Consider the following 23,482-nt stretch of genomic DNA (forward strand, 5'->3'; position numbering starts at 1 on the left):
CACACTTCCACGCGCACGCCGGCGCACGCGCTCGCACACACAGCCGCGTCTCCTCCGCACACTCGCCACACACTCTCCTCCCGCCCTCCCTTTCCCTCTCCCGATGATGCTGTCTCATTCACTTCGCTACTCCATCCACGCACTGACTCCCAACTTCAAGCCATGGGAGGGGCGGGGTGGGATATATAGCTCCGAGTGGAGGCCACAAGCTACACTGAGACTGGACCCACTTGCAGTGCAAAGACCACAAGCAAGAAGACTCCGAAGCCGGGAGTAGAAGTACCAACAATTTTTCTTTATTCTGGAGCTTAGAGAGAAACAAAGACAAACGAGAACGGACTTTCTGCTGGAGCTCCGACAACAACCAATTTGTCCCTTCGCTATACGCCGCTTCCTTCTTCTTGGATAGGCTATAGCAGCTAAACGAAGTTGGTAGTAAACTCTTTGGAGTTTGGTTAGAGTCGCATTCAATTTTTCTTTGCTTGTGAGAGTGGACTGCACTGAAACTTGGGATCGATCCCCGCTCTGGGGTTCGAGTGTTTGGACCTGGCGCATCCTTTCGGCGGTCTCCACAGAGCTGCGAAAGTTTTTGGCCAGAAGCGCAGATCTCAAGACTTTGAGGTCTAGTCTGACTTTTTACTTTTCTTTTTCGAGAGACGAAACTCAGCAGCTGCTACCAGATCCGAACCGACAGACGACTGGACCGGACCGGTTAGAGAGCCGCTGACAAAGACTTCAAAGAAGAATTTTCGAGGTAAGGAGAAAGTGGAAAGTATTTGATGGATCGTCTGAAAGTGTTTTTGTCTTCATGGTGAAGTTCTGAAGTGAGGATGAGTGATGCGAATGCGAATGCTTCCTCTGATTTTAAAAGTTGTTGCGTCGCTGTCCGCGGTGCTGAAACTCTGAAACTTTGAACTGCCTCGCATTGAGATCTGCTCCACTGACTTTGAATGTTTCGGCTCCTGTATGCATCAACCTGACAACGGCTTCTTACTTTAATGCAGTTTTAAATTGTTTTGCACTTGATCTCACACAATGTTATTGTTAAAGTAGTGCTGTGCTTGCTATTGTGTAGACAGATGAGGCAGGAGAAAGTTGTACTGAGGCAACAGGCTGCTTCATTGAACTTTCTGGTTTTTTAATTATTACAAAAAATATTTAAGTGTTGTTGCAGAAGACTGACACTGATTAGCTACAATAGAACAATATTGATGCTATGTCTAAGTATAAAGAGGGATCTCTCTCAGTCACCTGGATTGGATTTGCATAACTTATTCACTTCATTTCATAGCTATGCAACAAATCAGCTTTGATGCAAAAATCTCATTAAACCTACACATTCAGGTATTTTCTGCAGTATGCAACAAATTGTTTTGCCTTTGCTGAAAAATGTTTTGTTTCCTGCAGAGCCTTAGAGTTTACGTTCATGCACATCTGCAGATTTCTTTTGCAACAGCTGCAGCAGCAACAAAAAAAGAAATACGAGCTTTTTCTTCAAAGTAAAAATACATTACTAAGTGCAAAAACAGCTTCTGTTAAATCTTTTTCAAGAGCAACACGAATCCTTGATCCAGACATTCTCAGTCTTTCTCTGCTGCACTGACCTGATATTTTATCAAATGAACAGTCAGTAAAGAAAGCATGACACCTTGTACAACATTCAGGCAGGATTTTACTAACAGAACAACCCATGCTGACTTTGAGGGTGCATTTATAGTACATGGTTTGACTCACAAAACTCAGTCTGTAAGATTTCACCTGTCACTTCAAGTCATGACACATCCAAGCACTTTCTGCATTCTTTTACAACGATTTTCTGTTTTACTTCTTCATTCCTTCATCTGTAGCTTCTAGAAAGTGTGCACTACGTCAGCAAGGACAGAAAGCATGTCACAGATGGCAAATGTGGGGATTTTCACACTATTCTGCAGAAAATAAGCTCTGTCTCCATAACAACAAACTGCCCGCTCTTTAGTCAGCCTGCTATGCACAAAATGTGTCATTGACGACAGCAAATGGACAAGCGAGAGGACGGGGTAGATAGGAGTGGGGAGGGTGGGAGCAGTCGGAGAGGGGAGGGAGAGTTCTCCCGCCACAGCTGGACTTTTCTTTTCAAAGACTTTCTCATCAGATGCCCATTCATGGAGCTTCCGGTTGCCAAGAGGGCTGGGAGGGGGTAGAGGAGAGAAAGACAGCCACTGACACAAGGCAGAGGTCTCTACTGCATTGCTCATAGAAATGAGACGAGCTGAGAGGAGGGGTGGGGCGAGAGCGAGGCAGGGAGGCGGGAGAGATGAGATGGCTGTAATTATGAGTACTTAACTTGAGAAGTGCAGGTGCTTCTCACAGTCGCTCCATATGCGTTCGGCGTGCTGCCGCCGGTTTTGTCTTTACGATGAACCCACATTTAAATACAGGTTTCTGCAGCAGCCTCTGAAATAGCAATTAATTTGTCTCTAATAATCCATTTCCTGTTTCATAAACTGCATAAACTGCCATAAACTGTGAAGCGAGTGGTATAACAAAGACTAAGATGGAAAACATGATGAAGCAGAAAACTAGCTCTGTCTGAAAGTAAAACTTGTTGCTCAGCAACAGCTTTACTCTCTTCTGAGCGCCAGCGAGCGTCTCCTTTATCCTGCTTTGCTTGAGTAATTCTGGGATTTAGACGGCGACTCTGCAGACCCGTATGTCTAGAAGAAGCACATTTACAAGATAACAAACAAAAAAAAACAAAAAAAACAAAAAAAACGATGAATTACTCATATGCAAAACAACCTTCTGCAGAGTGGTAGAAAATGCATGCATAAAACATATTTTCTTTGAATGCATTCAACATAACGTGCAAAAGTCATAGTAATTAAGATCATTTTGCTTCATTCCCCCCTAAGCAATGCTGGAAATATTCCCCATGCAATTTCTGAAATGCCAGTGCAGGGTATGTAAATACCCCTCACCATGGCTGCAGATGATTTTTTTTATTTCTTTTTTTTCTGCCTGTTTACTGCTTAATAAGAGGAGTGAATTGCACAAATAAGTTGCCAGTGGCGAAGCTTGCATGGACGTCAGACTGACGCACACAGTTAGGTGTGTGGGAGGAAAGAGCAAGAGCTCGGAGATACCACCTCGCTGTGAAGGACTGTAATTGCTCCGCCACAGCAATTATTTTCCAGAGAACCAGGCATTTCAGATCATTCAGCATAGCCTGAAACACTGTGATACAGATCAGACAACAATCTCTGCTGCATAAATATTAGCTTAACAATGGCTCCAATTAAAATGCATTGTATTCTGCAGTTCATACCAGTAACTGTCAACGTGAAAGCAGTCTAACAGACTTTTTCATGTTTTGTGTTTTTTTTTTTTTTTTCCAACAGATCCCTCTCTGAGATAACAAATAGTCTGATGCATTAAAGCAAAGCTAATCTTCAGAAGGGTTTGCGAAGATAATCAAGAGATCTGAATCAAGTGCAGTAACTTGCAACAAAGAAATCAAAGAAACAACAAAGTCAAACCCAGATTTCACCCAACACCAAACCAAAGCTGACCCAATGGCGTGGTCAGCTCTCACCGGCCCTTGCGTGGCCCTAATCGTGCTCTTCTTCGGTTTGACCTCCTGCACTCCCTCTGGACCGGCCTCTGCAACCTGCGCCACCTTGGAGCAGAGTCGCTTCTTTGGCGTGTTCTCCTCTACGACCACTCTGCCTTCCGCTCCTTGCTCCTGGACCCTGCAGAACCCCGATCCACGCCGCTACAACGTCTACATGAAAATCACCAAGCCCACCGACTCCTGCGTGCCCCGCCAGATCAAGACCTTCCAGTTCGACTCCTTCATCGAGACTTCTCGCACCTACCTGGGTATGGAGAGCTTTGACGAGGTTGTCAGGCTTTGCGACGCTTCCACTGCCGTCACCTACCTGGAGTCAAGCAAGCAATTCCTGCAGATCCGCAAGGTGGCCCCAAGGAACGCGCTGGAGGTTGTTGGGCAAGAGCAAGGTGTCAGCGAGTTCAAGGCCGAGTTTCTGGTTGTGGGGAAGAGGAACCCAAGCATGCCCGCCTGCCAGATGCTGTGCCAGTGGTTGGAGAAGTGCCTGAACAGCAGCACCCATGATTATCCCTGTGGCATCATGAACACCCCCTGCCAGTGCTGGGAGGCCCCAAAGAGGAAGCCAGGAAGCTGCTACCGGGGCGGCGTCTACGTGGAAAAATGCACTCCTGTTCCCAAAGACAATGGACGTGATGCTGAGATTATCAGTAAGCATGGTTCGGGTTATAAACTTTGAAATGTGCAAAAGAAAAACACAGAAAACACAAGTCTCATGATCAAAACAGTTAAATTAGCTTAGTAAAGGAGTCAAGTTCTCCAAAACTAAGCAGCTCTGCAGGTTGCAATCTCCCACTGCTTCGGCGGTGTGTCTAAACAGCTCCTGAGAGCAATGATCCATGCCTGCAGAGCCAGAGTTCTTGCTCTACAGCCCCACAAAATAATGAGAAGTAAATCAAGGCTGTTAGGGATATTTGATGTTCCATCTTTAGAGCTAAGTAGCATCACCTGCTGCACCTCACACATTGCTCAGCTTTGCACCAAGACATGCACAGAGAGACTGTTTGTGTGTCAGGCTGTAAAGGAACACAAAGACCTCACAGTCGGCTGCCAGCAGAAATCGAAGAACTGCACTAGCTGTATCCATAGCAACAGGCACTCACTCTCACACACACACACACACCGTTCTGACAGAGTTTTGCACCAAGTGGATAAAAGCAAACATTTTCAAATAAAACGTCTATCCACTAGATAGTACCATTCTGCTCACAAAGAAACGTCCTTGCTCATTTTCTACACATAAAGAAAATATTACTCACTTCCTGTTCTTAAACCCAAAGTTAGAAAACTGAATCATGCTTTACACAAAGGGAGTAATAATGTTTCCAAGTGCTGTAATTTTTTCTCAGCTCTGGTAGTTTCCAACTCTTCTCAACAAGTATCCTCTCGTTTTTTGTTCTTTTTTTATGTCTTCCTGCAGAGAGCTGGGCAGGCTGGGCCCGCTGGTCCGTATGCAGCCAGGAGTGTGGCGGCGGAGTCCAGGTGCGCAGCCGAACCTGCCAGCCCGAGGATGGAGTGTGTGAGGGAACAGTGGAGGAAGGCCGTGCCTGCAACCCTCAGCCCTGCATTGGTAAAATATAATTTTGTCATTAAATCAAAAAACACTGCTGCAGGTGGCTGGGCTTTCAATCCATAATTATGCAATTCATTTAACTCTCGCAGGCAAAGAGAGGAACAGAAGCCAAGGTCTGCGTGCCATCATCGGTCTGAGAAGAGACAGCGCTGATGAGTCCAACCCAGGAGCTGTAGCAACTCAAACAGGTGAGATAACAACAAGGTCCTGCAACAAATTGATGACTAAAGTGAAGCAATGAAGTCCCCTAACCTTTAGAGTGTTTAATGTTCTCATAACAGATGCAAAGACAGATGAGTGGGCCTCTTGGAGCCCATGTTCAGTCACCTGTGGGGAAGGCTGGCAGAGCCGTTCCCGTCTCTGTGCCACTTCTTCCTTCACCACCCAGTGCACCGGACCTCTGCGCGAGAACCGACAATGCAACAACTCAGTTGTCTGCCCTGGTGAGTCTTTGAGTCTTATATGAGCACGGCAGAGACGCTGAATGATGTCAGCAGAAGTCTGAGACTTTTCAAGTTTTCAAAGATGAAATAAATCATAAATTAAGTATATTTATCACATGTTTGCAGTGGATGGTGCTTGGGATGAGTGGACCCCCTGGAGCCTGTGTTCCTCCACATGCGGCCGCGGATACCGTGACCGTACCCGCACCTGCAAGCAGCCCCAGAATGGAGGACAGCCTTGCCGCGGACCCACAAGACAAACCAAGTTCTGCAACATCGCTGTCTGCCCAGGTGAGCTGCATATCTGGCTGTATTACTTAAAAAAAAAAATCTAAATATTCTCTCCAGAGCCTGGATTGTTCTGTTAAAAGTTCTCAATAACAAGCTCAGGATGTGATGCTTAACCCTTCATCTGAGTGATTCATTTATGAGAGCCTAATTAAGTCACCTAATTGTGTCTGCATCATCACAACGGCAAAGGCAGGTTGCAATTTCATCTGACTCACCAGAATAAAAGCATCAGTGGATGTTAGTCAGTGGCCTCCTCACAGCTGCCTGTGACTCACTCTGTGCTCATTCATGGTCACTTGACCAAGTTTAAGTCGCTCTCCTATTGAGCCACCTACTCATGTGCAGAAAAGTTTTACCTCTAAAGTTACTGCAGCGCCGAGTTGATTTTTTTCCCCGCGTCTAATTGTCGTCATTTACACGTGGTTTTTATGTAGGTGTGTCTTTTTAAAATGGGTATGGATTTGTTGCAGTTGCACCTCTTCACCACCAGGTGTCTCTGTTTAACACAATAAAAAAGAAACCGGCAAAAGGGGGGGAAGTCATTACTTCAAGATGATTGTGTATTTTAGTTGAAACTCAAAGGAAATTAAGTTTGTGATTACCAGCAGATTGGGCTGTAATAGAAACGTTATGTCAATATCCACTTTGGCTTAGTAATAAATGCAATTCAGTTGTTTTTACATGTATTTTAATATGTCCTGAGCTTCTAGCAAGGTTCAAATATAAATGACCAATTTATTTATCATTAAATGAATATTATTATTTTCTTATTAATCTGTCACTCAGTTTAACTAAAAACTCAAAACTGTAATTGCATCCATAAATTGTCTGAAATGATGATCCAGTTTAAACTTCCAAATTGCTAATTAGAGTTTGAACTTGATAGTTGAAGGGCGCATAACAGAGATCCATCCAACTTTCTGTTCTGCTTCAGCTCAGCTTAACTGGGTCATGATGAGAGATGTTAATAGCATCAGTGAGTTTGTCAAGATGTCTGGTGTGGCCCGTGGGTCTGTTTTGTCCTTGCCATCCTCATAACTCTTCTTTATGCACGCTCCTCTGCTTCCCTCTAGTGGACGGATCCTGGAATGAGTGGTCCGCCTGGAGTTCCTGCTCTGCCTCTTGCTCCAACGGCACCATGCAGAGAACCAGGGAGTGCAACGGGCCATCTTATGGCGGCTCAGAGTGCCACGGAGGCTGGAAAGAGACAGCAAACTGCTTCCTGAAGGATTGCCCCGGTGAGTTATAAAGTACATCCCAGATCCAAGTTTTGCTTTTCATTTAACAGGGTCAGAATTAATGGTGTTTTTGTCTATAGTTAATGGAACCTGGCATCCATGGAGCTCATGGGGAAGCTGCAGCAAGACCTGTGGTGGAGGCATCCAGCAGAGACAGAGAGTCTGTGAGGGGCCTTTCTTTGGAGGAGAGCCTTGCCCCGGTGACACCAGAGAGCAGAAGCGCTGCAATGAGAAGAGATGCCCTGGTTAGTGTCTGCAGCACAACAGATTCATGCCATCTTTTCACAAATCCAAAAGCAAACAGGAAACTCATCATGCAACAACTGGGTTGTGATTTTTTTTAGAGCCCCATGAGATCTGTCCTGAGCACAACACCGGAGACATTGTTTGGAAGAAAACCCCCGCTGGAGATGTCACTGCTGTTTCCTGCCCTGCTGATGCTTCAGGTACTTTGACAGCCTGGAAGCTATCTTTACACTTTAGAGTTTCAAATATCTGTTTAAAACTAAACTAAGAGTTCTCCATCTCATCAACAGGTCTTATTCTGCGTCGCTGCACCCTTGATGAAAGAGGTTTTGCTTCTTGGGAGAACCCCACTTACACCCAGTGTGTTTCTAAGAACTACGAGAACATTCAGATGCTGGTATGCCCCCCTAAAATCATCAATAAAGTGCTGCTAATTGGATTTAATGTGAAGTAAAACATTAGAAATAACCTTTTAACTCTGTCTCTGTAGTCAAGGGACTACACCTCCAAAGCGCAGATCGGGCAAAGCGTTGATGGAGTTGCCGAGGTGATTTCCCGCGTGAGATTTTCCTCTGATGAGAAAGCCAAGTACAGCGGTGACCTTTTGGCCATAATGGAGATCCTGAAGAACACCACAGAGTTGTACAAGGCAACCAGGCTGAGGCTGAGCAACGCCGATGTTGAGGTAAGCTCCAACTGACATCCCTAAATTTTGGAGTTCAACATTTTTAAGGAACAAATTGCATCTAAACAAGATGGGCTCGGTGTCTTCTCACACCTCTACCTTTGTATTTGATGATCTGCAGAACTACGTCCAGACCATCAGCAACCTACTGAAGGAGGAACATCATGACAAATGGGAAGAGGCACAACTGGTATGTGATAACAAGGTGTGACTGTCAGAGTGCACAAAGGGAATAAGTCTATTATATTGAAGTTTTCTAAATAGGATGAGCAGAGTGGAGAGTAAATCTCAGAAAATACTTACAAGAGATTGTATAAGTACCAACAAAATCAGTACATAGACTACACGTGCAGTGGAAATATTTATTCATCCAAACCTTTTAATTTAAGCAGAAGTTTCAAAGCAAAAGTGTTAGATGAGATGTACAGACATTTACTCATCCAGTTTGCTAAACTCAGATTAGCCCGAGCAGAACTTTGTCACGTTTGGCCAACTGTCGACAAACCACCTCCGCGCTCCAGTGACGCTTGTAATGTTCCTGCAAGTTTCCCAAGAAAGACCAGCCTCCGAAAAAAAAAAAGTTGTAATAAACACACACTGTCATGCACAAACTGATCTGAGAGCAGGAGGGCGAGTTACCGAGGCCACCGCCTCTCTGAATCAGGGAAAATCACTACTCCCACTCTGCAATCTGTGCGTCTCCGTGCCATCCCACATACTGACGGCTACTTCTGTATAGAAACACAGACAGAACATCACATGCAGAAGCACACGGCTCGCGCCCACATCGCTACTTCTCTGCGTCAGAGACACGCAAGTCAGGTGGCCCTCCCTTTTCACTGAGAGAAAAAGAGAAAGGACCAAAAAAATAGAGTATGAATCAACAGCCTGGCCTTTTATGGCCGTACGGAAGTTCTGGGGTTGCATAGCAGCAAGAGTTGTGCGTTTTCCCTGCTTTTTTCTGTCAGCCACTGTGCGCTCTGAAATAATAAGTGCTGGCTGGAACCTGTGAATCCATAAATAATCGTTAAACTGGCTGTCCTTGACTGCGCAAATAAACCAGATTTATACGCTGCCATATTTTAATGTTCTTCTTTTTGTCTCCATCTTCTCTCACTTTAGATGGGTGCCAATATCAAGGGGTTCCTCCGCCTTGTCGAGGAGTTTGTGAACATGATCGGAGTGCAAATGAGCGGCTTTCAGGACATTTACGAAGTCACTGAGAATCTAGGTGAGCCCAGTTAATTTGTCTTCTGTTTGTTGTTCAATCAACGCCCAAATGCATTAGTTATTCAAGTCCATCAGCTGCTAGAACCTACAAGTGCGTTCTGCTAACAAAGTCCCCTTTGTATATTGTCATTTGTGCCTTTCAGTGCTGAGCATCCACAAGCGCCCAACGACCACCAGCTCCAACTTCACCTTCCCTGTGAAGGGCTGGAGAGGAAGGCCGGACTGGGTCAGTACCTCAGAGGAGAAGATCTCAGTTTCCCGCGACGCTCTGTCCCTCAGATCCGCCGGTAAGATCATACAAATGTAACATTTTGTCAAACAACAAACCGGCAGTGGGTTTAACTTGAAGACTGAGCGAGACTGTTTTCATTTTTTTTTTCCAGATGCCAATGATGCTTTTGTGACCGGCATTGTCTTGTACAGAAACCTTTCTTCAATTATGCCCTTCCAGAGGTAACATTGCTCTGTTTAATCATTACCACTCCGTCTTCCTGCAGTCTGATTCACAGTCTGACACGTCTAAGATCAAGCTTTGACAGTGAAGTGTGCTCTTCCTCCACAGTAACACCACCCTGTTCAACTCCAAGGTGGTGACCGTGATCGTCAGCCCCACCCCGACTCTCCTGTCGACCCCCATCGAGGTCGAGTTCCCCCACCTGCGCAACGTGAGTCCCTAATGATCAACCTAATGGAAAAATATCAGCCTCCCCGTGGGTGTCTGTGCAGCACAATGCGGAGAGACTGACATTTCCCTGACATTTGCTGCGACACTTTGACTTTTGCGTCGGCTTGCGGCCGCTGAAGCCCAGAGAAAATCTCATAAGCGACCAAACGGCCCCTCGACGATGAGAAATCATGCGCGATAATTAGAGTCTGCAGCTGATAAGTGGCTGCTTTTGGTTTCATTAATGCATCACCAAGCAAGGGGGTGAAAAAATGTGGGCATGTGGCTACCAGCAAGCTGTTGCATCTCACACGTTTTGTAGTAAGGTGTCCCAGCCTACATGCTTTCCTTTTCTACAGAGAGATTCCTCACACTAACCATCTCCATCTGCCTCTTCTTTGCAGGACACCATCAATGAAACATGCCTCTCATGGGACGAGAGTGAAACGTAAGTGTTAACTGTTTTTCCTTTAATGTGCATCTGACCACCACATTTATCTATTTTTTTTCTTGTGAGAGCGATGGTTAAAATGGTGCTGCCTGCCTGGTTCACATCTGTCACCATTTACACAAACTTGTAAGAGGAAAGGCAGTGGTCATTCCATCGTTTTCATGTCAGTCCTTTTTGACAAGGCAGACAAAGAAAAACCAGTACACGTGCAAGCTGACCCTTCAGTCTCAGACTTAATCACCTGTCTGACACAAATTACAGACAGCCAGACAGAGTCAAGAAATCAAAGCCCCAGTCACCCACAGAGGGCGGCTTCAAACTCATTTCAGTGTTCACAGTTTCCGACACTTTAAATCATCCAATTTCAAACTATTTACAGGGGTAGACTTCTTGAGCTTTGAAAGATATATGCAAGAACAATGAGAGATAATTAAAAAAAAATGCACAACAACCAGCTCATGTCACACAGCAGCCAGAGCTGAGGTAAGCAAGATTAGGGAAGAAAATGTAATTACCTCGTAAACTTTCAGAGGGGGGCCTATACGCCTTCAGTCAAATTAGATTCAGTTTAAACAGCAAATGTGATTAATGCACCAATAGAGACAGGATGAAGCACTGGCTAACAGCAGAGTTTGGGGGAGGGGGGGACTCTTCATCTGAAGAGCTCCATTCCCAGAACCACCGAACTGCATCCTACTAATATATGCAAAACTCTGCAACTTTCCATGGGAATTATACAGATATGCACTATGCAGCTTTACTCAGATGCAGCTCTAGGATAACAGCCTGAACCTGCTGGCTGTATGATGCCAATCAGATAGAGGATGCACCAAAACAAATGCATGTGTTGCATATTATGAGCTCTCAGATGAGGGGGAAAAAGTCCATAATTTATAATCCACACTCTCCTTGAGGGGACACCTTGTTCCTTGCTTACCATGAGCCTGATTTAAATGTAATGAGGAAAGAGAGTGATAAGGATTATGCTAATTGTGGCATTTGTTAAGATCCGTCACTATTAAAATTCCAGTTAATCACATGCACATGGATCTTTAGATGCACTTTTGCATCCCAAGCTGATTAAAAATAATTTTTAGCTTCGAAATTAATCTTTAGTATCCGTTTTATGTTAATGGATTACAAAATAAAAAAAAAATCTAATTAATTTCTTCTTATCATTTCTTTTTGTAGATTCACCCCCATTTTATCATCACGTATGTTTGTTTTAAAAAAGCCATGAGGAAAACGCTCAGATCAGAGATTCGTCAGATCTCTCCTCTCTCCTAACTCCCCCTCTCCTCTCTCCTGTGCAGCTCCTCTCTTCTTGGCTCTTGGTCTGCTCGGAGCTGCAGAGCGGTGCCCGTTCATTCACACAGAACCAAATGCGTGTGTGACAGCCTCTCCACCTTCGCCATTTTAGCGCGCGTCAACTCCGACTCGGTAAGTCTCCTGTCTGTTCCCTGTAAGAGCTTTTTTTCTTCTTCTTCTTCTTTTTTTTTTCTTTGCCTTGACACGATGTGCATGCTAAATGTCTTCTGCGGTGTGAATGCGGAGCAGCGGGTGAGCTGGTAGGGACTTGTTGTTTTCCAGTGAGGGGCTTTGCAGCAGCGCTCCTTTGTCTCCGCGCAGGTGCCGCGGATCGGAGAACCTGCTTGTGTTTTAACTACTGAAAAGAAAAAGAAAAAAAACACACAATCGAGCAGCATGTTGCCGTTATATTTTCTACGAAAAAGGTTCATGTTTGCAGAAGAATGATAACGTTATGCGTACAGTAACAAGACACGCAGAAGCGAGAAGTCACTTTAAAATTGCAAAAAGAAAAAGAAAACGGGCAGTTGCTAATAATTGCTGTAATTTTGGCCATATTGCATGACTGCATGCCATGCGCAAAAACGATATAGACTGTGCAGCCTCTACCCGCTGTCATCTTGAGGCATGAAAACCGCCGAGCAGAGGAAAAATACTCAGCTGAAATCTTCTCAACAAGTATCGTTACCTTGATTTCCTCATTAATTTGCAGCTCAACACATAACATTGCACCGCAGTCTTTTAACTCCTAAAGCCTTCGTGTTTTTTTTTATGCTCCAACTTGCGTGCATCCCAGATTTGACTTGACTTGCTGTTGCCAATCTGAACACCTCCCTCCCCCCCTCCCTCTTCCTCTCATCACAGTAGAAAAGAAAAAGAAAAAAAGGCAACTGAGGCAATCATTCCCTCTGCCAATATCTCTGAATTCTCAATTACATGCACCCCACCCTCCTCCTTCTCCTGCTTCGACTTCTCCTTCTTCTTCTTTGGACGCAGCAGCCAAGATTTAAAATGCCAGAGAGGCAGACCAATGAGAAACAGACGTCTGGTCATGCACTGATGGCAATGCACTCCTTTCTTTTTCTTCTTCTTCTTATCCCCCCCCCCTTCCCCCCACCATTGCCTGCCTCTTCTTCATCTATCCTTTGATGTGCACTGTGGACATTTTCAATAACAGTGTCTTCCATGAAGAACACCAGTGAGATTTGAGTGGCAGAAACAGGAAAGAGGGGAGGGGGTGGGGGGGGAAACAACCAGATGTTGCAGAGTGTTAGTTAGCTCTCATTTGATGTACCTGAAACATAATGGTCCCATAGAAGCATCCCAATATTCTTATAAGAGCAGGTACCCATGACTGCTCCTGATATATAATTTTAAAGCATGAGGGAGGTTGGGGGGGGGGGGGGGGGCGCTCACTTAACACACTATTCAAAATGGGAGCACACGATCCGGTCAAGGACGTGCTTCATATCTAGGTCCAACTAGCTGTCTGGAGCTCACTTAGCCAAGGGAGCAAGATTCGACCCAGATACATAAAGAAAGGAAACAGTATCAACTGTATTACACCCCAGATTCCCTGCAAACCCAGGCGGTGCGACAACTTGCCCCTCTGCTAACTGCCATCTGGTTGGGGATGCTGCTCATGTAGAGTTTGAAACAAATTTACCACACTAAATTAAGTCTCATTCTGCCACAGGCAAAATTCCCCATCTGCGCTTTGATATTCGGGAAGCATCTTCACATCGTGCTCATGAGCCCAGATGCTCCAACCAGACTTTTTGTGGCCAGTATTTGTGTTTTTTTTTTTTTTTTTTTTTGAAGGTTTAACTTGCCAGTTATGATTTTCTTCCTAAGGACCATAACACAAAAAATAGAAACAAATTTTTGTTGCGTTTCCAACGATAGAATCGAAGTTTTCAGCAAAAAAAGGAAAAAAGTAGATTATCGCTGTTTTTGTTATGATGGATAAACAACCATAAATGGTTCTTAGATTTGATGCATTTAATAGATATGAAAAATTTTGACTCCAGAACCAATGAAAAAGAATAAATTATTCAATTCTGGTCTTTTGCCAACTGACTGCTGCATTTTAAACAAGCTAAAAAAAAAACCCTGCTAGTTTATTCCCTATCTTCTCTTTTCTAGTATATTTCATTATTCTCTTTTTAAGGACACATCACCGGTTTTCCATCTTTTCGCCCTGTTATAGTGCTATAATTACACCAAGGATGGAGTCTGAATATTTCTCATCCTGCTCACACGTTGAGGTGATGACAACTGTATCAGAGGTGTGAGAGTAGCTCAAAGCCTCATTAAAAGCCCGCAGAGTAAGTGCGAGCCGCACGAGCTCGGGTAACCAGCAATTAGTCGCCGAGAGGGCTTTGTGGAGCTGAGATTTGTGCGTCCAGGAGTGACCCGCTGGCACGCGCAGCGATGCAGTAAAACAACCCCTGCCTCTGTCTAATCCAAACTAAGCTCGGCGCCAGGAGCCATGTCGAAGCACAGAGCGGTCAGCGCCGCTGGCAGCAGGAGCGGGCGCTAAGTTGCTGTCAGAGATCACAGGGGGAGAAGGGGGGGGGGGGCTGGTGGCGGATTAATGCACAGGGGATAATGGTCCACCTGTTCCCCAGCAGGTAGAAGAGAAGCAGGTTGACATCAAAATATGTCCATTGAGGACATGCCAAACAGCATCTTCTCACGCCCTCCAAAGCCGACCGTTTGTTAGTTCGGCCTTCCATCTTTCTGACACGTTCACCTTGGGGTCACCTTGCCTGAGCCGTGGCCTGATTGTGCCATTCAGCTGTTTGCCTTCAGGGAGCTGTCTGCTCTTCTAGATAGCGCTCTTCCAGAGGCTTCCTATTCACTCCAGTGTTTGTGTGTGTGAGTGTAGTTGGTGTGCCTGGTGCATGACTGCCTATGCGGGTTTGTAATCATCGCTAAGAGGTTTTTTTTTTTTTTTTTCCTGTTCTTCTTCCCTCTACAGAACATGGACAGAGCAAACCTCCCGTCCGTTACCCTCATCGTCGGCTGTGGGGTCTCTTCCCTCACCTTGCTGCTCCTCATCATCATCTACGTCTCGGTTTGGAAGTAAGCACGCCTTCGAGCACATCGACCTCTGATGTTACATGATACGCAGTGATTTATCATCCAACCCCTAAACCATTTTCATATATATATTTATTTTTCATTTGCAGGTACATTCGCTCAGAGCGCTCTGTTATCCTCATCAACTTCTGCCTCTCCATTATCTGCTCCAACGCCCTCATTCTCGTCGGACAAACACAGGCTCGCAACAAGGTAAGCCGCAATCCAAATCTAAGCCACAGAATCTAGATTATCTCTTGGAAACAGGTTTCTAACGTTACTTCTCTCTCTCTCTGCTTCATCTCGGTCCCCTGCAGGTGATGTGCACTCTTGTTGCTGCCCTGCTCCACTTCTTTTTCCTCTCCTCCTTCTGCTGGGTCCTGACAGAAGCTTGGCAGTCCTACATGGCTGTCACTGGTCGTCTGCGCAACCGCATCATCCGCAAGCGCTTCCTGTGCTTAGGCTGGGGTACGAGGACAAGTCTCTTATTGCGTCTCATTTCTCATCACCTTTGCGTAACGTTTTCTGTTACAGCCTTCATCCTAATGGCAGTAATTGTAATGCCTTTTCTTGTTTGGCATTGCAGGACTTCCTGCTCTGGTAGTTGCCGTGTCCGTGGGTTTCACTAAAGCTAAGGGATATGGCACCGTCAGCTAGTAAGTTCCTATTCTCGCTTCGTAGTTTTCTTCTTCTGTTCATCATTTGATTAAACAATAATTAACATCATCAATCCTTCTCTCTCATAGCTGCTGGTTGTCTCTTGAGGGTGGACTTCTCTACTCTTTTGTTGGTCCCGCCGCTGCTGTTGTTTTGGTGCGTGTCAAAGACTTCAATTTCCAAGTTTTAATGTGTTTTCTATCGTTGAACAGTTTCATTAACACATTTTGCTTTTTATTTTATTCAAACAGGTGAATATGGTCATTGGTATTCTGGTCTTTAACAAGCTCGTTTCCAAGGACGGCATCACCGACGTGAAACTGAAGGAGAGAGCTGGGTAGGTCTTTTCGGTCTTCACCATTCGTGCCGTTTCTACACTCAGCAGTCTGGGAATGAGACTCAACAACTAATCTGATGGGTTGTTTTTGTCTTTTTCTTCATCCTCCAGGGCCTCACTGTGGAGCTCTTGCGTGGTTCTCCCCCTCCTCGCCCTCACCTGGATGTCTGCCGTCCTGGCCATCACCGACCGTCGCTCCGCCCTTTTCCAGATCCTCTTTGCCGTTTTCGACTCTTTGGAGGGTTTCATCATCGTCATGGTCCACTGCATCCTGCGTAGAGAGGTAAGAAGGCAATAAAACCAAATGAATTGAAGGGAATAAAGATAAAAATGAAAGTTAATTTTATTGTTTTTTTTTATCATGTTAAATGAGCTGGAATATTGTTAACAATTGTCTGTGTTTCCATTAGGTTCAGGAGGCTGTGAAGTGCAGAGTAGTTGACCGCAAAGACGATGGGAATGGAGACTCTGGCAGTTCTCATCACAACGGCCATCCTCAGCACATGGTGAATATCTTGGCCGATTGCCTTTTTAATGTCTTGAGTGCTTTTTGAATTTATTCCTAAATGAAAATATGCATGCATTAAGCACTAATAGGATTTTTGTTCTTTTATCAGCAGTCTGATAACGAAAAGGATGGGGACTCAAACAGACAAGGTAAGCCCAGCGCCCAAAACGTCTCGGCTTGAAACGTATCGGTTCAAGGAATTTTTCAAGGTTTTTTTTAACTCTTATTGTTTTTCCTTAAAGGAATGAAGAGCTCTTCTGAAGAAAAGATGCCTCCCCCTCAGATGCCACTTCCCATGGGCTCCAACTTCCACACCCTGCCGTCCAAGGGCAGCCACATGCAGGCTGTTCCCGAGTACTCCAGCCACACGCTCACCCTGAAGAGAGAGAAAAGCCGCTTGGCCGGTGGAGTCGACCCGTCCTGCGGGAACCCCGTCTACGTCTGCGAGGGGGAGCTCTTCAAGCAGCTGGACGCGGACCTTGCTCTGGCTCAGGCTGAGGGCAGCATGTCCGACGGCAGCGGCTACGTCCTAATGCCCAACACTACATCCACCTTGAGGTCCAAGCCCAAAGACGACGCCACAAAGTACAACATCAGCGTGGACCAGCTGCCACAGGCCAGGCTCATGCACCTCGGCGGACCCTTCGCCGAGCCCCAGGCCGCCTTCGGGATGAGCTCGATCCCGCCCGACCAGGTCAGCGTGTCCTACTCGGAGAGGGACTCGCCCATCCAGAACATCCACAACATGTCCAGCGAGTCGCACATCACCCACAGCAGCCTGGAGAACACCTTCGAGTCCATGAACTCGATGATGTCGAAGAGCGAGACCATTTCCACTCTGTCCATGAGCTCCCTGGAGGTAGGAAGAGGAAAAACCTGCTGCATTTATGCATTTTCTAAAACATTACCAACGTGTTTCAAAGTCTAAACTCCATTTTTTTCTCTCTCTCTCCGTTATTGATCTACAGCGACAGAAATCCCGTTATGCTGAGCTGGACTTTGAGGTAAATATACCTTTTATTGTTATTATTGTAGTAGAACTTGCTAATTAATAATTTCCTCCTCAGAATTCACACAACTCACATTTCTGGAGGTGCTAATGTTTTGCATATTGCTCTCTGTCTTCTCTAGAAAATCATGCACACCAAGAAGCGCCACCAGAACATGTTCCAGGACCTGAACAGGAAGCTGCATCACACCGAGAAAGACAGAGAGTCTCCTCCGTCTGACAGCAAGGTGAGACCTCATCAGAATACTGTCTCCATCTGCTTCCACTGTCATTTGCAGGAAATAATGAACAAATACTGAACAAAAGAGGCAATAATCCCAGAAAAAAAGAAGATATTAAGAAAGAAAAATGACCTGATGAATAAAGAGCAACATAGTGCATTGAACTAATGTTGTTGGTACCGAGAGGTCATTTGAATAAGGATGTATTTTCTTCCTTCTTTCAGTCTGTGAGATGGAGTGTGTCTTCTGGAGGAAGTGACAAAACAAACCACAGCGTGAGTGTTTATATACAACCTCACATTCCCTAAATGTCTTCCCCGTAGATGAGACACACCTTCAGATAGTTCAATGCCTCAAAGCGGGAGTTATTTCTCCGATCCCCATCATCAGAAGCTCATTTCACTTTTTTTAAAGTAACATAACGGATTTGCTCCAGCTTGACGAAGCGACACCAGTCCTAAACGTTCCTCTCTTTCTGCTCCGACAGGACAAACAGCAGGCTCCCATGGAGAGGTCGTGGGAAGGAGTCCGGGGAATTCCTCAGTCGCCCCCCGCGTGGGTACGCAAAGACATGGAGCCTCTCGCCGCCTCGCCTCTGGAGCTTCACTCTGTGGAGTGGGAGAAGACGAGCACCACCATCCCACTGGTGGGGCAGGACATTATTGACCTGCAAACAGAGGTCTGAGGGGGAGTAGGGGGGCCAAGCGAAGCCGCCTTGTTTCACCTCAGTCTCCTTTTTTGGTTTTGGGAGTGGCATCCTTAAGTGGATGAAGGTAGTGCAGCCAAAAAAGGGAGGAAACCGGTCCCAGAATCATTGTCTTCAAACCCTCAGCCAGCGTGGGAAGGGCAGGAAGAGTGGTGGATGAGAGTGGGGGCTGATGGCAATGGGGATGTTTAATGTAGCTTCTCAGTGCGGACTCTCATCAGAGCTCCTAAAGCTCAAAGAAGGGGTTGGCGGAGCAGTCAGTGGCGTCCACCGACTGGACTGTCTGTGGCTCCATAGACGCTTCCCCCCTCCAGGGAGTTTTCCTGGACCCCCGCAGCCTGGGGTTTTCAGAAGATGTGCTCGACATGTCTGTGCTTCTCCTTTTTTTTCCTTCAAATCGACTTTGGAGAAAAAAACTAAGTAACATTGAAAATTTCAAAAGCGGCGCGTGTCCTCCCTGCTTCTCGGGAGGCGCAGCCGGGACTCTCTTCCTAACTCAAAACTCCAATACTGTGCACTTTGATAGATGGGCGCACACTTTTTTTTGTTTGTTTTTGTGCAGTGGGCTTTTTCTCCTCATATTGAGTTTGTTAGCACCCGAATCCAACAATTTCGAGCAGAAAATGAGACTCTTTGCTGAGACTGAAACATTTCTGTCAAACTGGTTGTGCTAGTCACTGTGTTCGTCATTACTATTATTGATTATATCCAGTGCGATGTCTATATTTTTGATTTATCTCCCCTTTTCGTCATTACTATTGTTTTCTGTTACCGACAATACAAAAAAAAACAAAAAAACAACTGGATTTAGTGCATCCATAATGTGTTGTGAGCCCATATGGACTGCATCGGGAAAAACATACTGAGTGGTGATGGAGGCGCTGGTTGGTTGAATTTCCTGGTTTCCACAGTATTCCGCTTCGATACCAAAACACCAGCACGGGAATGAACACAGACTCTCACGCGGAAAGAGCAGTGCTTCTCTTGGGGATTGCTGGATGAATAACTGGCACAAAGACGCAGGCTCTTCCATGTCGTACATGCGGATTTTAAAAAGCCTTCTCATCATCGCCCTTTTTTGTTTCTCAGCCTTGCAGGACTCTTGGACTGAGCAGAGACTTCAACACATTTTGTGTTTTCAGCCATCAGTGTGTAACAGTGCAATATGATGGGCGCTTGATGCTCAAGCAATGACTGATATTATTGATCTAGGCAGAGTTTTTTCCTACCAATATTTCGAAACTTTTATACCATCTTCCATATATATTTACAGAGCACATAGATGCTTTATGAGAATATTGTATTAGGAATTTATTCACTAGAGATTTGTTTGCACAAGACTCCATATTTGGAGTTCTCTGTGAAAGTTGATTATACTTCTATATTTAAAAAAAAAGGTAATATAGAGTGAATGAGCCTCTGATTATCTCCTAACTGTTCTTCAGGATATTTGTTATTGCTCTCAGCTGTAAAGCAGTGGGTAATAGAACCTCATGTCTTCTGTAACAGTGTGTTACTATAACTCGACTGTATGTTCTACCAGCCAATTCCTAATGTCTTTTTTTGTTTTGAATTGTTGTTTTTTTTTTTGTTTTGTTTTTTTTTTTCTCAATTTTCTTGTCCTGCCTAAAACCCAATTTCAGTTACCTGTATTGAGTATTTTCTTGTCAAGATTTAAACTGTGTCAGTGTACAGTTTTCACAGCACAAAAATGAATGTGAATTATTTCTAATAAAAAACATATATATCAAATAATATAAACCTTTTCTCTTTTGCTATATCTTCATCTTTAAACCTTTTTAAGAGAAAAAAATACCTGTGTTTTAGAGTCAAACTGACTAATAATTTAGAATGGCTAGTTCATTTAACTTAAATCAAAAAGTTCAACCTGCATCCCAATGAAAACACAAAAATCAAAGTACTGAAAACAGGATGGTAAATAACGCTGCAACTCAGCATTTTTAATGTTGAAATCTTGTGTTGTGGCCAAGAAAAATCATTCAGATGAATGTTGATACTCACTGACTCCTTCTACAAGGAGGGTAAGACACAAAATGTTATTGCTAAAGAATTTGAATGTTAGCAGAGTGCGCTGTCCAAGAAACTTCAAAAAAAGCTTAGTAAAAGGAAAAAGTGCCAAAGAATTGCACAAGCAACAGAGATAACCATAAACAAGAGAGGATTGTGAAGCACATAAAAACATGTGCATTAATTGGTCTCACATGACTGAAGCCCATTTCTTAGAGTTACCCCTGACCCTATCTCCCCATTCAATAGCAATATTTTGTTGAGAAATGGGACATTCCTTCACCAAAGACAGTGGTAACAACCAAAGGAAAAGCCATGTAGCTTTCCAAAGACTAATTAACCCAATATGCATCTGCAACTACAAGAGAAGAAAGCCAGATAACCTAGAGATAATCCATGCAATGTGATATCCACATAGACAAAAAAAACACAAGAACTAATCCCTAAAAGCACAACTTCATGCTCAAGTAACACAAAAAAAAAAATGCCGCTGTAAGATGTTGAACTCCAGCAGCATTAAAGCTCGAGGCGAACATGACGCTCCCTAAATATAGGTGTTATTTTCAGGTGCATAAAACAGCAATCATTTAAGATGATGAAAGTGTAATTCTCTTCTGTTCTATTTCCATCCTTCGAAAGGCGGCACATCATTACCGAGAGAGAAACAACTTGTGATGTTGAGTAATGAGGGGAAAAAACGAATTAACAGGGTCCAGAATCATTTCTAAAATTAGGAGTTGGCTCAAACTTAGATTTGCCTGCTTCATCTTCAATATTGTCTGACCCCGCTCTCGTTGCTCTCTTTAATCACTTCTTGTGCTTTTTGTTTGTTTGTTTTTTTATTCAGCCACGATGTTGCTGTGAGGCATAAGCAGAAAGGAGATTTACATGATGACTTTTAGCAGCTCTGCTCATTTTTATGAGGTCAATCAGAGAGCAGATCAGTCTGATTACAAATGGTGCTTCACCTCGTACGTTTTGTTTTCACATGACACACACCATTTTCCTCTGACTTTGTTTGCATAACTTTGGAGACTGTTTGAACATTTGGTGCTAATTTATTTCCCCACCACAAGTCGTCAATGCGAAACTCTGCACAGGCTGCTAATGATGATGGCAATCAGCGACCTAATGTTGGAGAGAATTCTGCAGCTTTTCTGCTTTGTCGCCTCTCGTTTTTACTTCTTTGGTGTCATGAGGTGCAGACCGTCACAGTCAGCCAGCAAAAGAACAGAGTGGCTGAAAATACAAAGAGGTATTAAAAAGCAGGAGGAAATCGACGGTGGTCGCATTTGAATTTATGTCTGCAGCCCTGAACTGTTCTCGTCCTCATAAATAAGGAGAACATGCATGTGGCAAACTATATTAAAGAGTCGTTTCTGAAAGTAGGAAGCAAAGAAGCTTCCTTGTTGTTTTTAAGTAGATCACAAGAGAATTTAGTCAATCTAAAACTTCAGAAAAAGACTAAAAACCAAACTTAAAATACCAAAAGTCCTGAGAACTCAAATTACAGTTTTGGGTTTTACCAGATCTGCAATAAATGTGGAAATTACTGTCAGTAAATATAGAAGAAATTTGCACTTTTCAAGCTATTTTGCTTATTTCAGTCCCAGCGTTAATTCAATTGTAGTCACAGTAATTATAAGCAAATTCATACAGGCTCTGTGTTCGTTTACATCAAAATCTGAATCCCAAAGCTGATGACATCCCCAAGCCTCATTACAGAAACAGATGCACACAATTCCCAATTCAACACCCAAACAACATGAATTCCAATTTTAATTAGCACCCTGGTGGAAAACAACAAGACTGAAACCGTTTTTAGCAATGCAACATTAGATCCTAAAAAACATCAGGCTGGGGGGAAAAACAAGATTAATTGCAACAAAACCAATGTATGCTAAAAAAAAAAAAAAAAAAAAGTTGCATCTTATCTGCAGACCATACATTGTAGAAAAAAGTAAGCAGAAAGCCAAAGATGTCTTACTATGTCGTTGTTTAATGTAATAGAGAGGCGGATTAACCCAGTGTTTCTCAACCCTGGTCCTCAACGGCCCCCTGCTCTGCATGTTTTAGATGTGCCTCTATTCCAGAACAGCTGATTCAAATGATTGCATGACCTTCAAGTGCTGCAGAAGCCTGTTAATCACCCAGAGATACAATTCAGGTGTATGGCAGAAGGGAAACACCTAAAACATGCAAGACCTGGGGGCGCTGAGGACCAGGGTTGAGAAACATTGGGTTAACCTGTCAGTTAGCATCTCTGCAACCTGGCAACCTGCTGTGCTGCAATGTATATGCACCACATGCATGTCTATTCAGGGTAAAGTACCACCTGCTCCTCATTCACTTCATATCTACCCAGTGACATGCCCTGTCCTACAAGTAAAAATGTTGAACTATTTGTCAAGGATTTTGTTTATTTGTTTTTTGGATGACTATTTTCTTTTCTTTTGGATGTTTGATTATTTATTTTTTACTTTTGGGTGTTCTTTGTTTTTTTTAAAGATGCATAACCAATAACAACAAGGTGGTTTACAACTGGGAGCAAATGGTTAATGTCACAACAACTCAAGTAATACCTTAACTACAGCTACAAATCCCTAATAATTTGAAAGGACGTGATGTGAATCCAGAGTGGGAGTAAAGAGGAAGTTCAAACCATGTCTATCTATCAGAATGGGAAGTGTGAGATTGCAAACTAGTTGGATGCTGTGAAACCTCTGGAGATTTGAATTTTTGACTTTCATTGCTTTCATAAAAATAATCAAAATGTCTCAAAATCAAGGATGACATTCAGCTGTTTCAGTATTTTATATTTTTGCTGCATTCTGACTGCTCTGTGAGTTAGTCAAGCAAACTTACTGTGGGTGAAGATTTCACCTGACCAAATGCGTTATTTCAATCTGAGTAACATCAGTTTTCTCATGAGCATTTGTGAAACTGTCTGAAAGGAGCATTCATCACTCAATAAAAAAAATAATAATAAAATGTTAGCTCCTTACTAAAAATTTCTGGCAATACCTAAGCTGCTGGTACATTTTTCTTTCTTTTTTTCAAAACTGTGCATAATCGGAGAACGAAGCAGCACGAACTTGAGAGTTATCATCTCCAGCTCAGCAGGTTTTAGACGAAGCTCAACTGTCAAAGTGTAACGAAAAAAAAAAAAAAACAAGGCAATCACATAATCTTGTGAGAG

The 23,482-nt window shown here is 44.0% G+C and overlaps 1 protein-coding gene across 2 annotated transcripts; it reads left to right on the forward strand.

Annotated features, from left to right (window-relative positions):
- The first annotated feature begins 201 nt into the window (after window positions 1-201).
- Window positions 202-20,012, forward strand: adgrb1a (adhesion G protein-coupled receptor B1a). Of its 2 annotated transcripts, none has more exons than XM_015054655.1 (31): window positions 202-754; window positions 3,378-4,254; window positions 5,025-5,174; window positions 5,267-5,365; window positions 5,459-5,620; window positions 5,747-5,911; window positions 6,985-7,149; window positions 7,230-7,394; window positions 7,494-7,595; window positions 7,686-7,792; window positions 7,886-8,080; window positions 8,202-8,270; window positions 9,203-9,311; window positions 9,454-9,597; window positions 9,694-9,763; window positions 9,873-9,975; window positions 10,379-10,422; window positions 11,739-11,865; window positions 14,717-14,820; window positions 14,928-15,030; window positions 15,135-15,285; window positions 15,404-15,473; window positions 15,564-15,630; window positions 15,726-15,811; window positions 15,923-16,094; window positions 16,222-16,317; window positions 16,429-16,468; window positions 16,562-17,178; window positions 17,288-17,323; window positions 17,451-17,555; window positions 18,037-20,012. In XM_015054655.1, the coding sequence occupies exons 2-31, from the start codon at window positions 3,552-3,554 to the stop codon at window positions 18,232-18,234; spliced, it is 4,524 nt and encodes a 1,507-aa protein (XP_014910141.1). In that variant the 5' UTR covers window positions 202-754; window positions 3,378-3,551; the 3' UTR covers window positions 18,235-20,012. The 2 variants fall into 2 exon arrangements, with proteins under 2 accessions (XP_014910141.1, XP_014910140.1); XM_015054654.1 differs by lacking the exon at window positions 202-754 and adding an exon at window positions 17,774-17,824 and having other exon boundaries at window positions 3,552-4,254; window positions 18,037-18,234.
- The last annotated feature ends 3,470 nt before the right edge of the window (window positions 20,013-23,482 follow it).

This window comes from Poecilia latipinna, unplaced genomic scaffold (assembly GCF_001443285.1).
Source record: "Poecilia latipinna isolate Pla-1442-1.1 unplaced genomic scaffold, P_latipinna-1.0 Scaffold1267, whole genome shotgun sequence".
Taxonomy (NCBI): Eukaryota; Metazoa; Chordata; class Actinopteri; order Cyprinodontiformes; family Poeciliidae; genus Poecilia; species Poecilia latipinna.

Coding starts and splice junctions, on each gene's coding strand:
- adgrb1a (XM_015054654.1), top strand. CDS start 3,552: ATGGCGTGGTCAGCTCTCACCGGCCCTTGCGTGGCCCTAATCGTGCTC. Junction 7,395..7,493: donor CAATGAGAAGAGATGCCCTG/GTTAGTGTCTGC, acceptor GATTTTTTTTAG/AGCCCCATGAGATCTGTCCT. Junction 15,031..15,134: donor AAACACAGGCTCGCAACAAG/GTAAGCCGCAAT, acceptor GGTCCCCTGCAG/GTGATGTGCACTCTTGTTGC.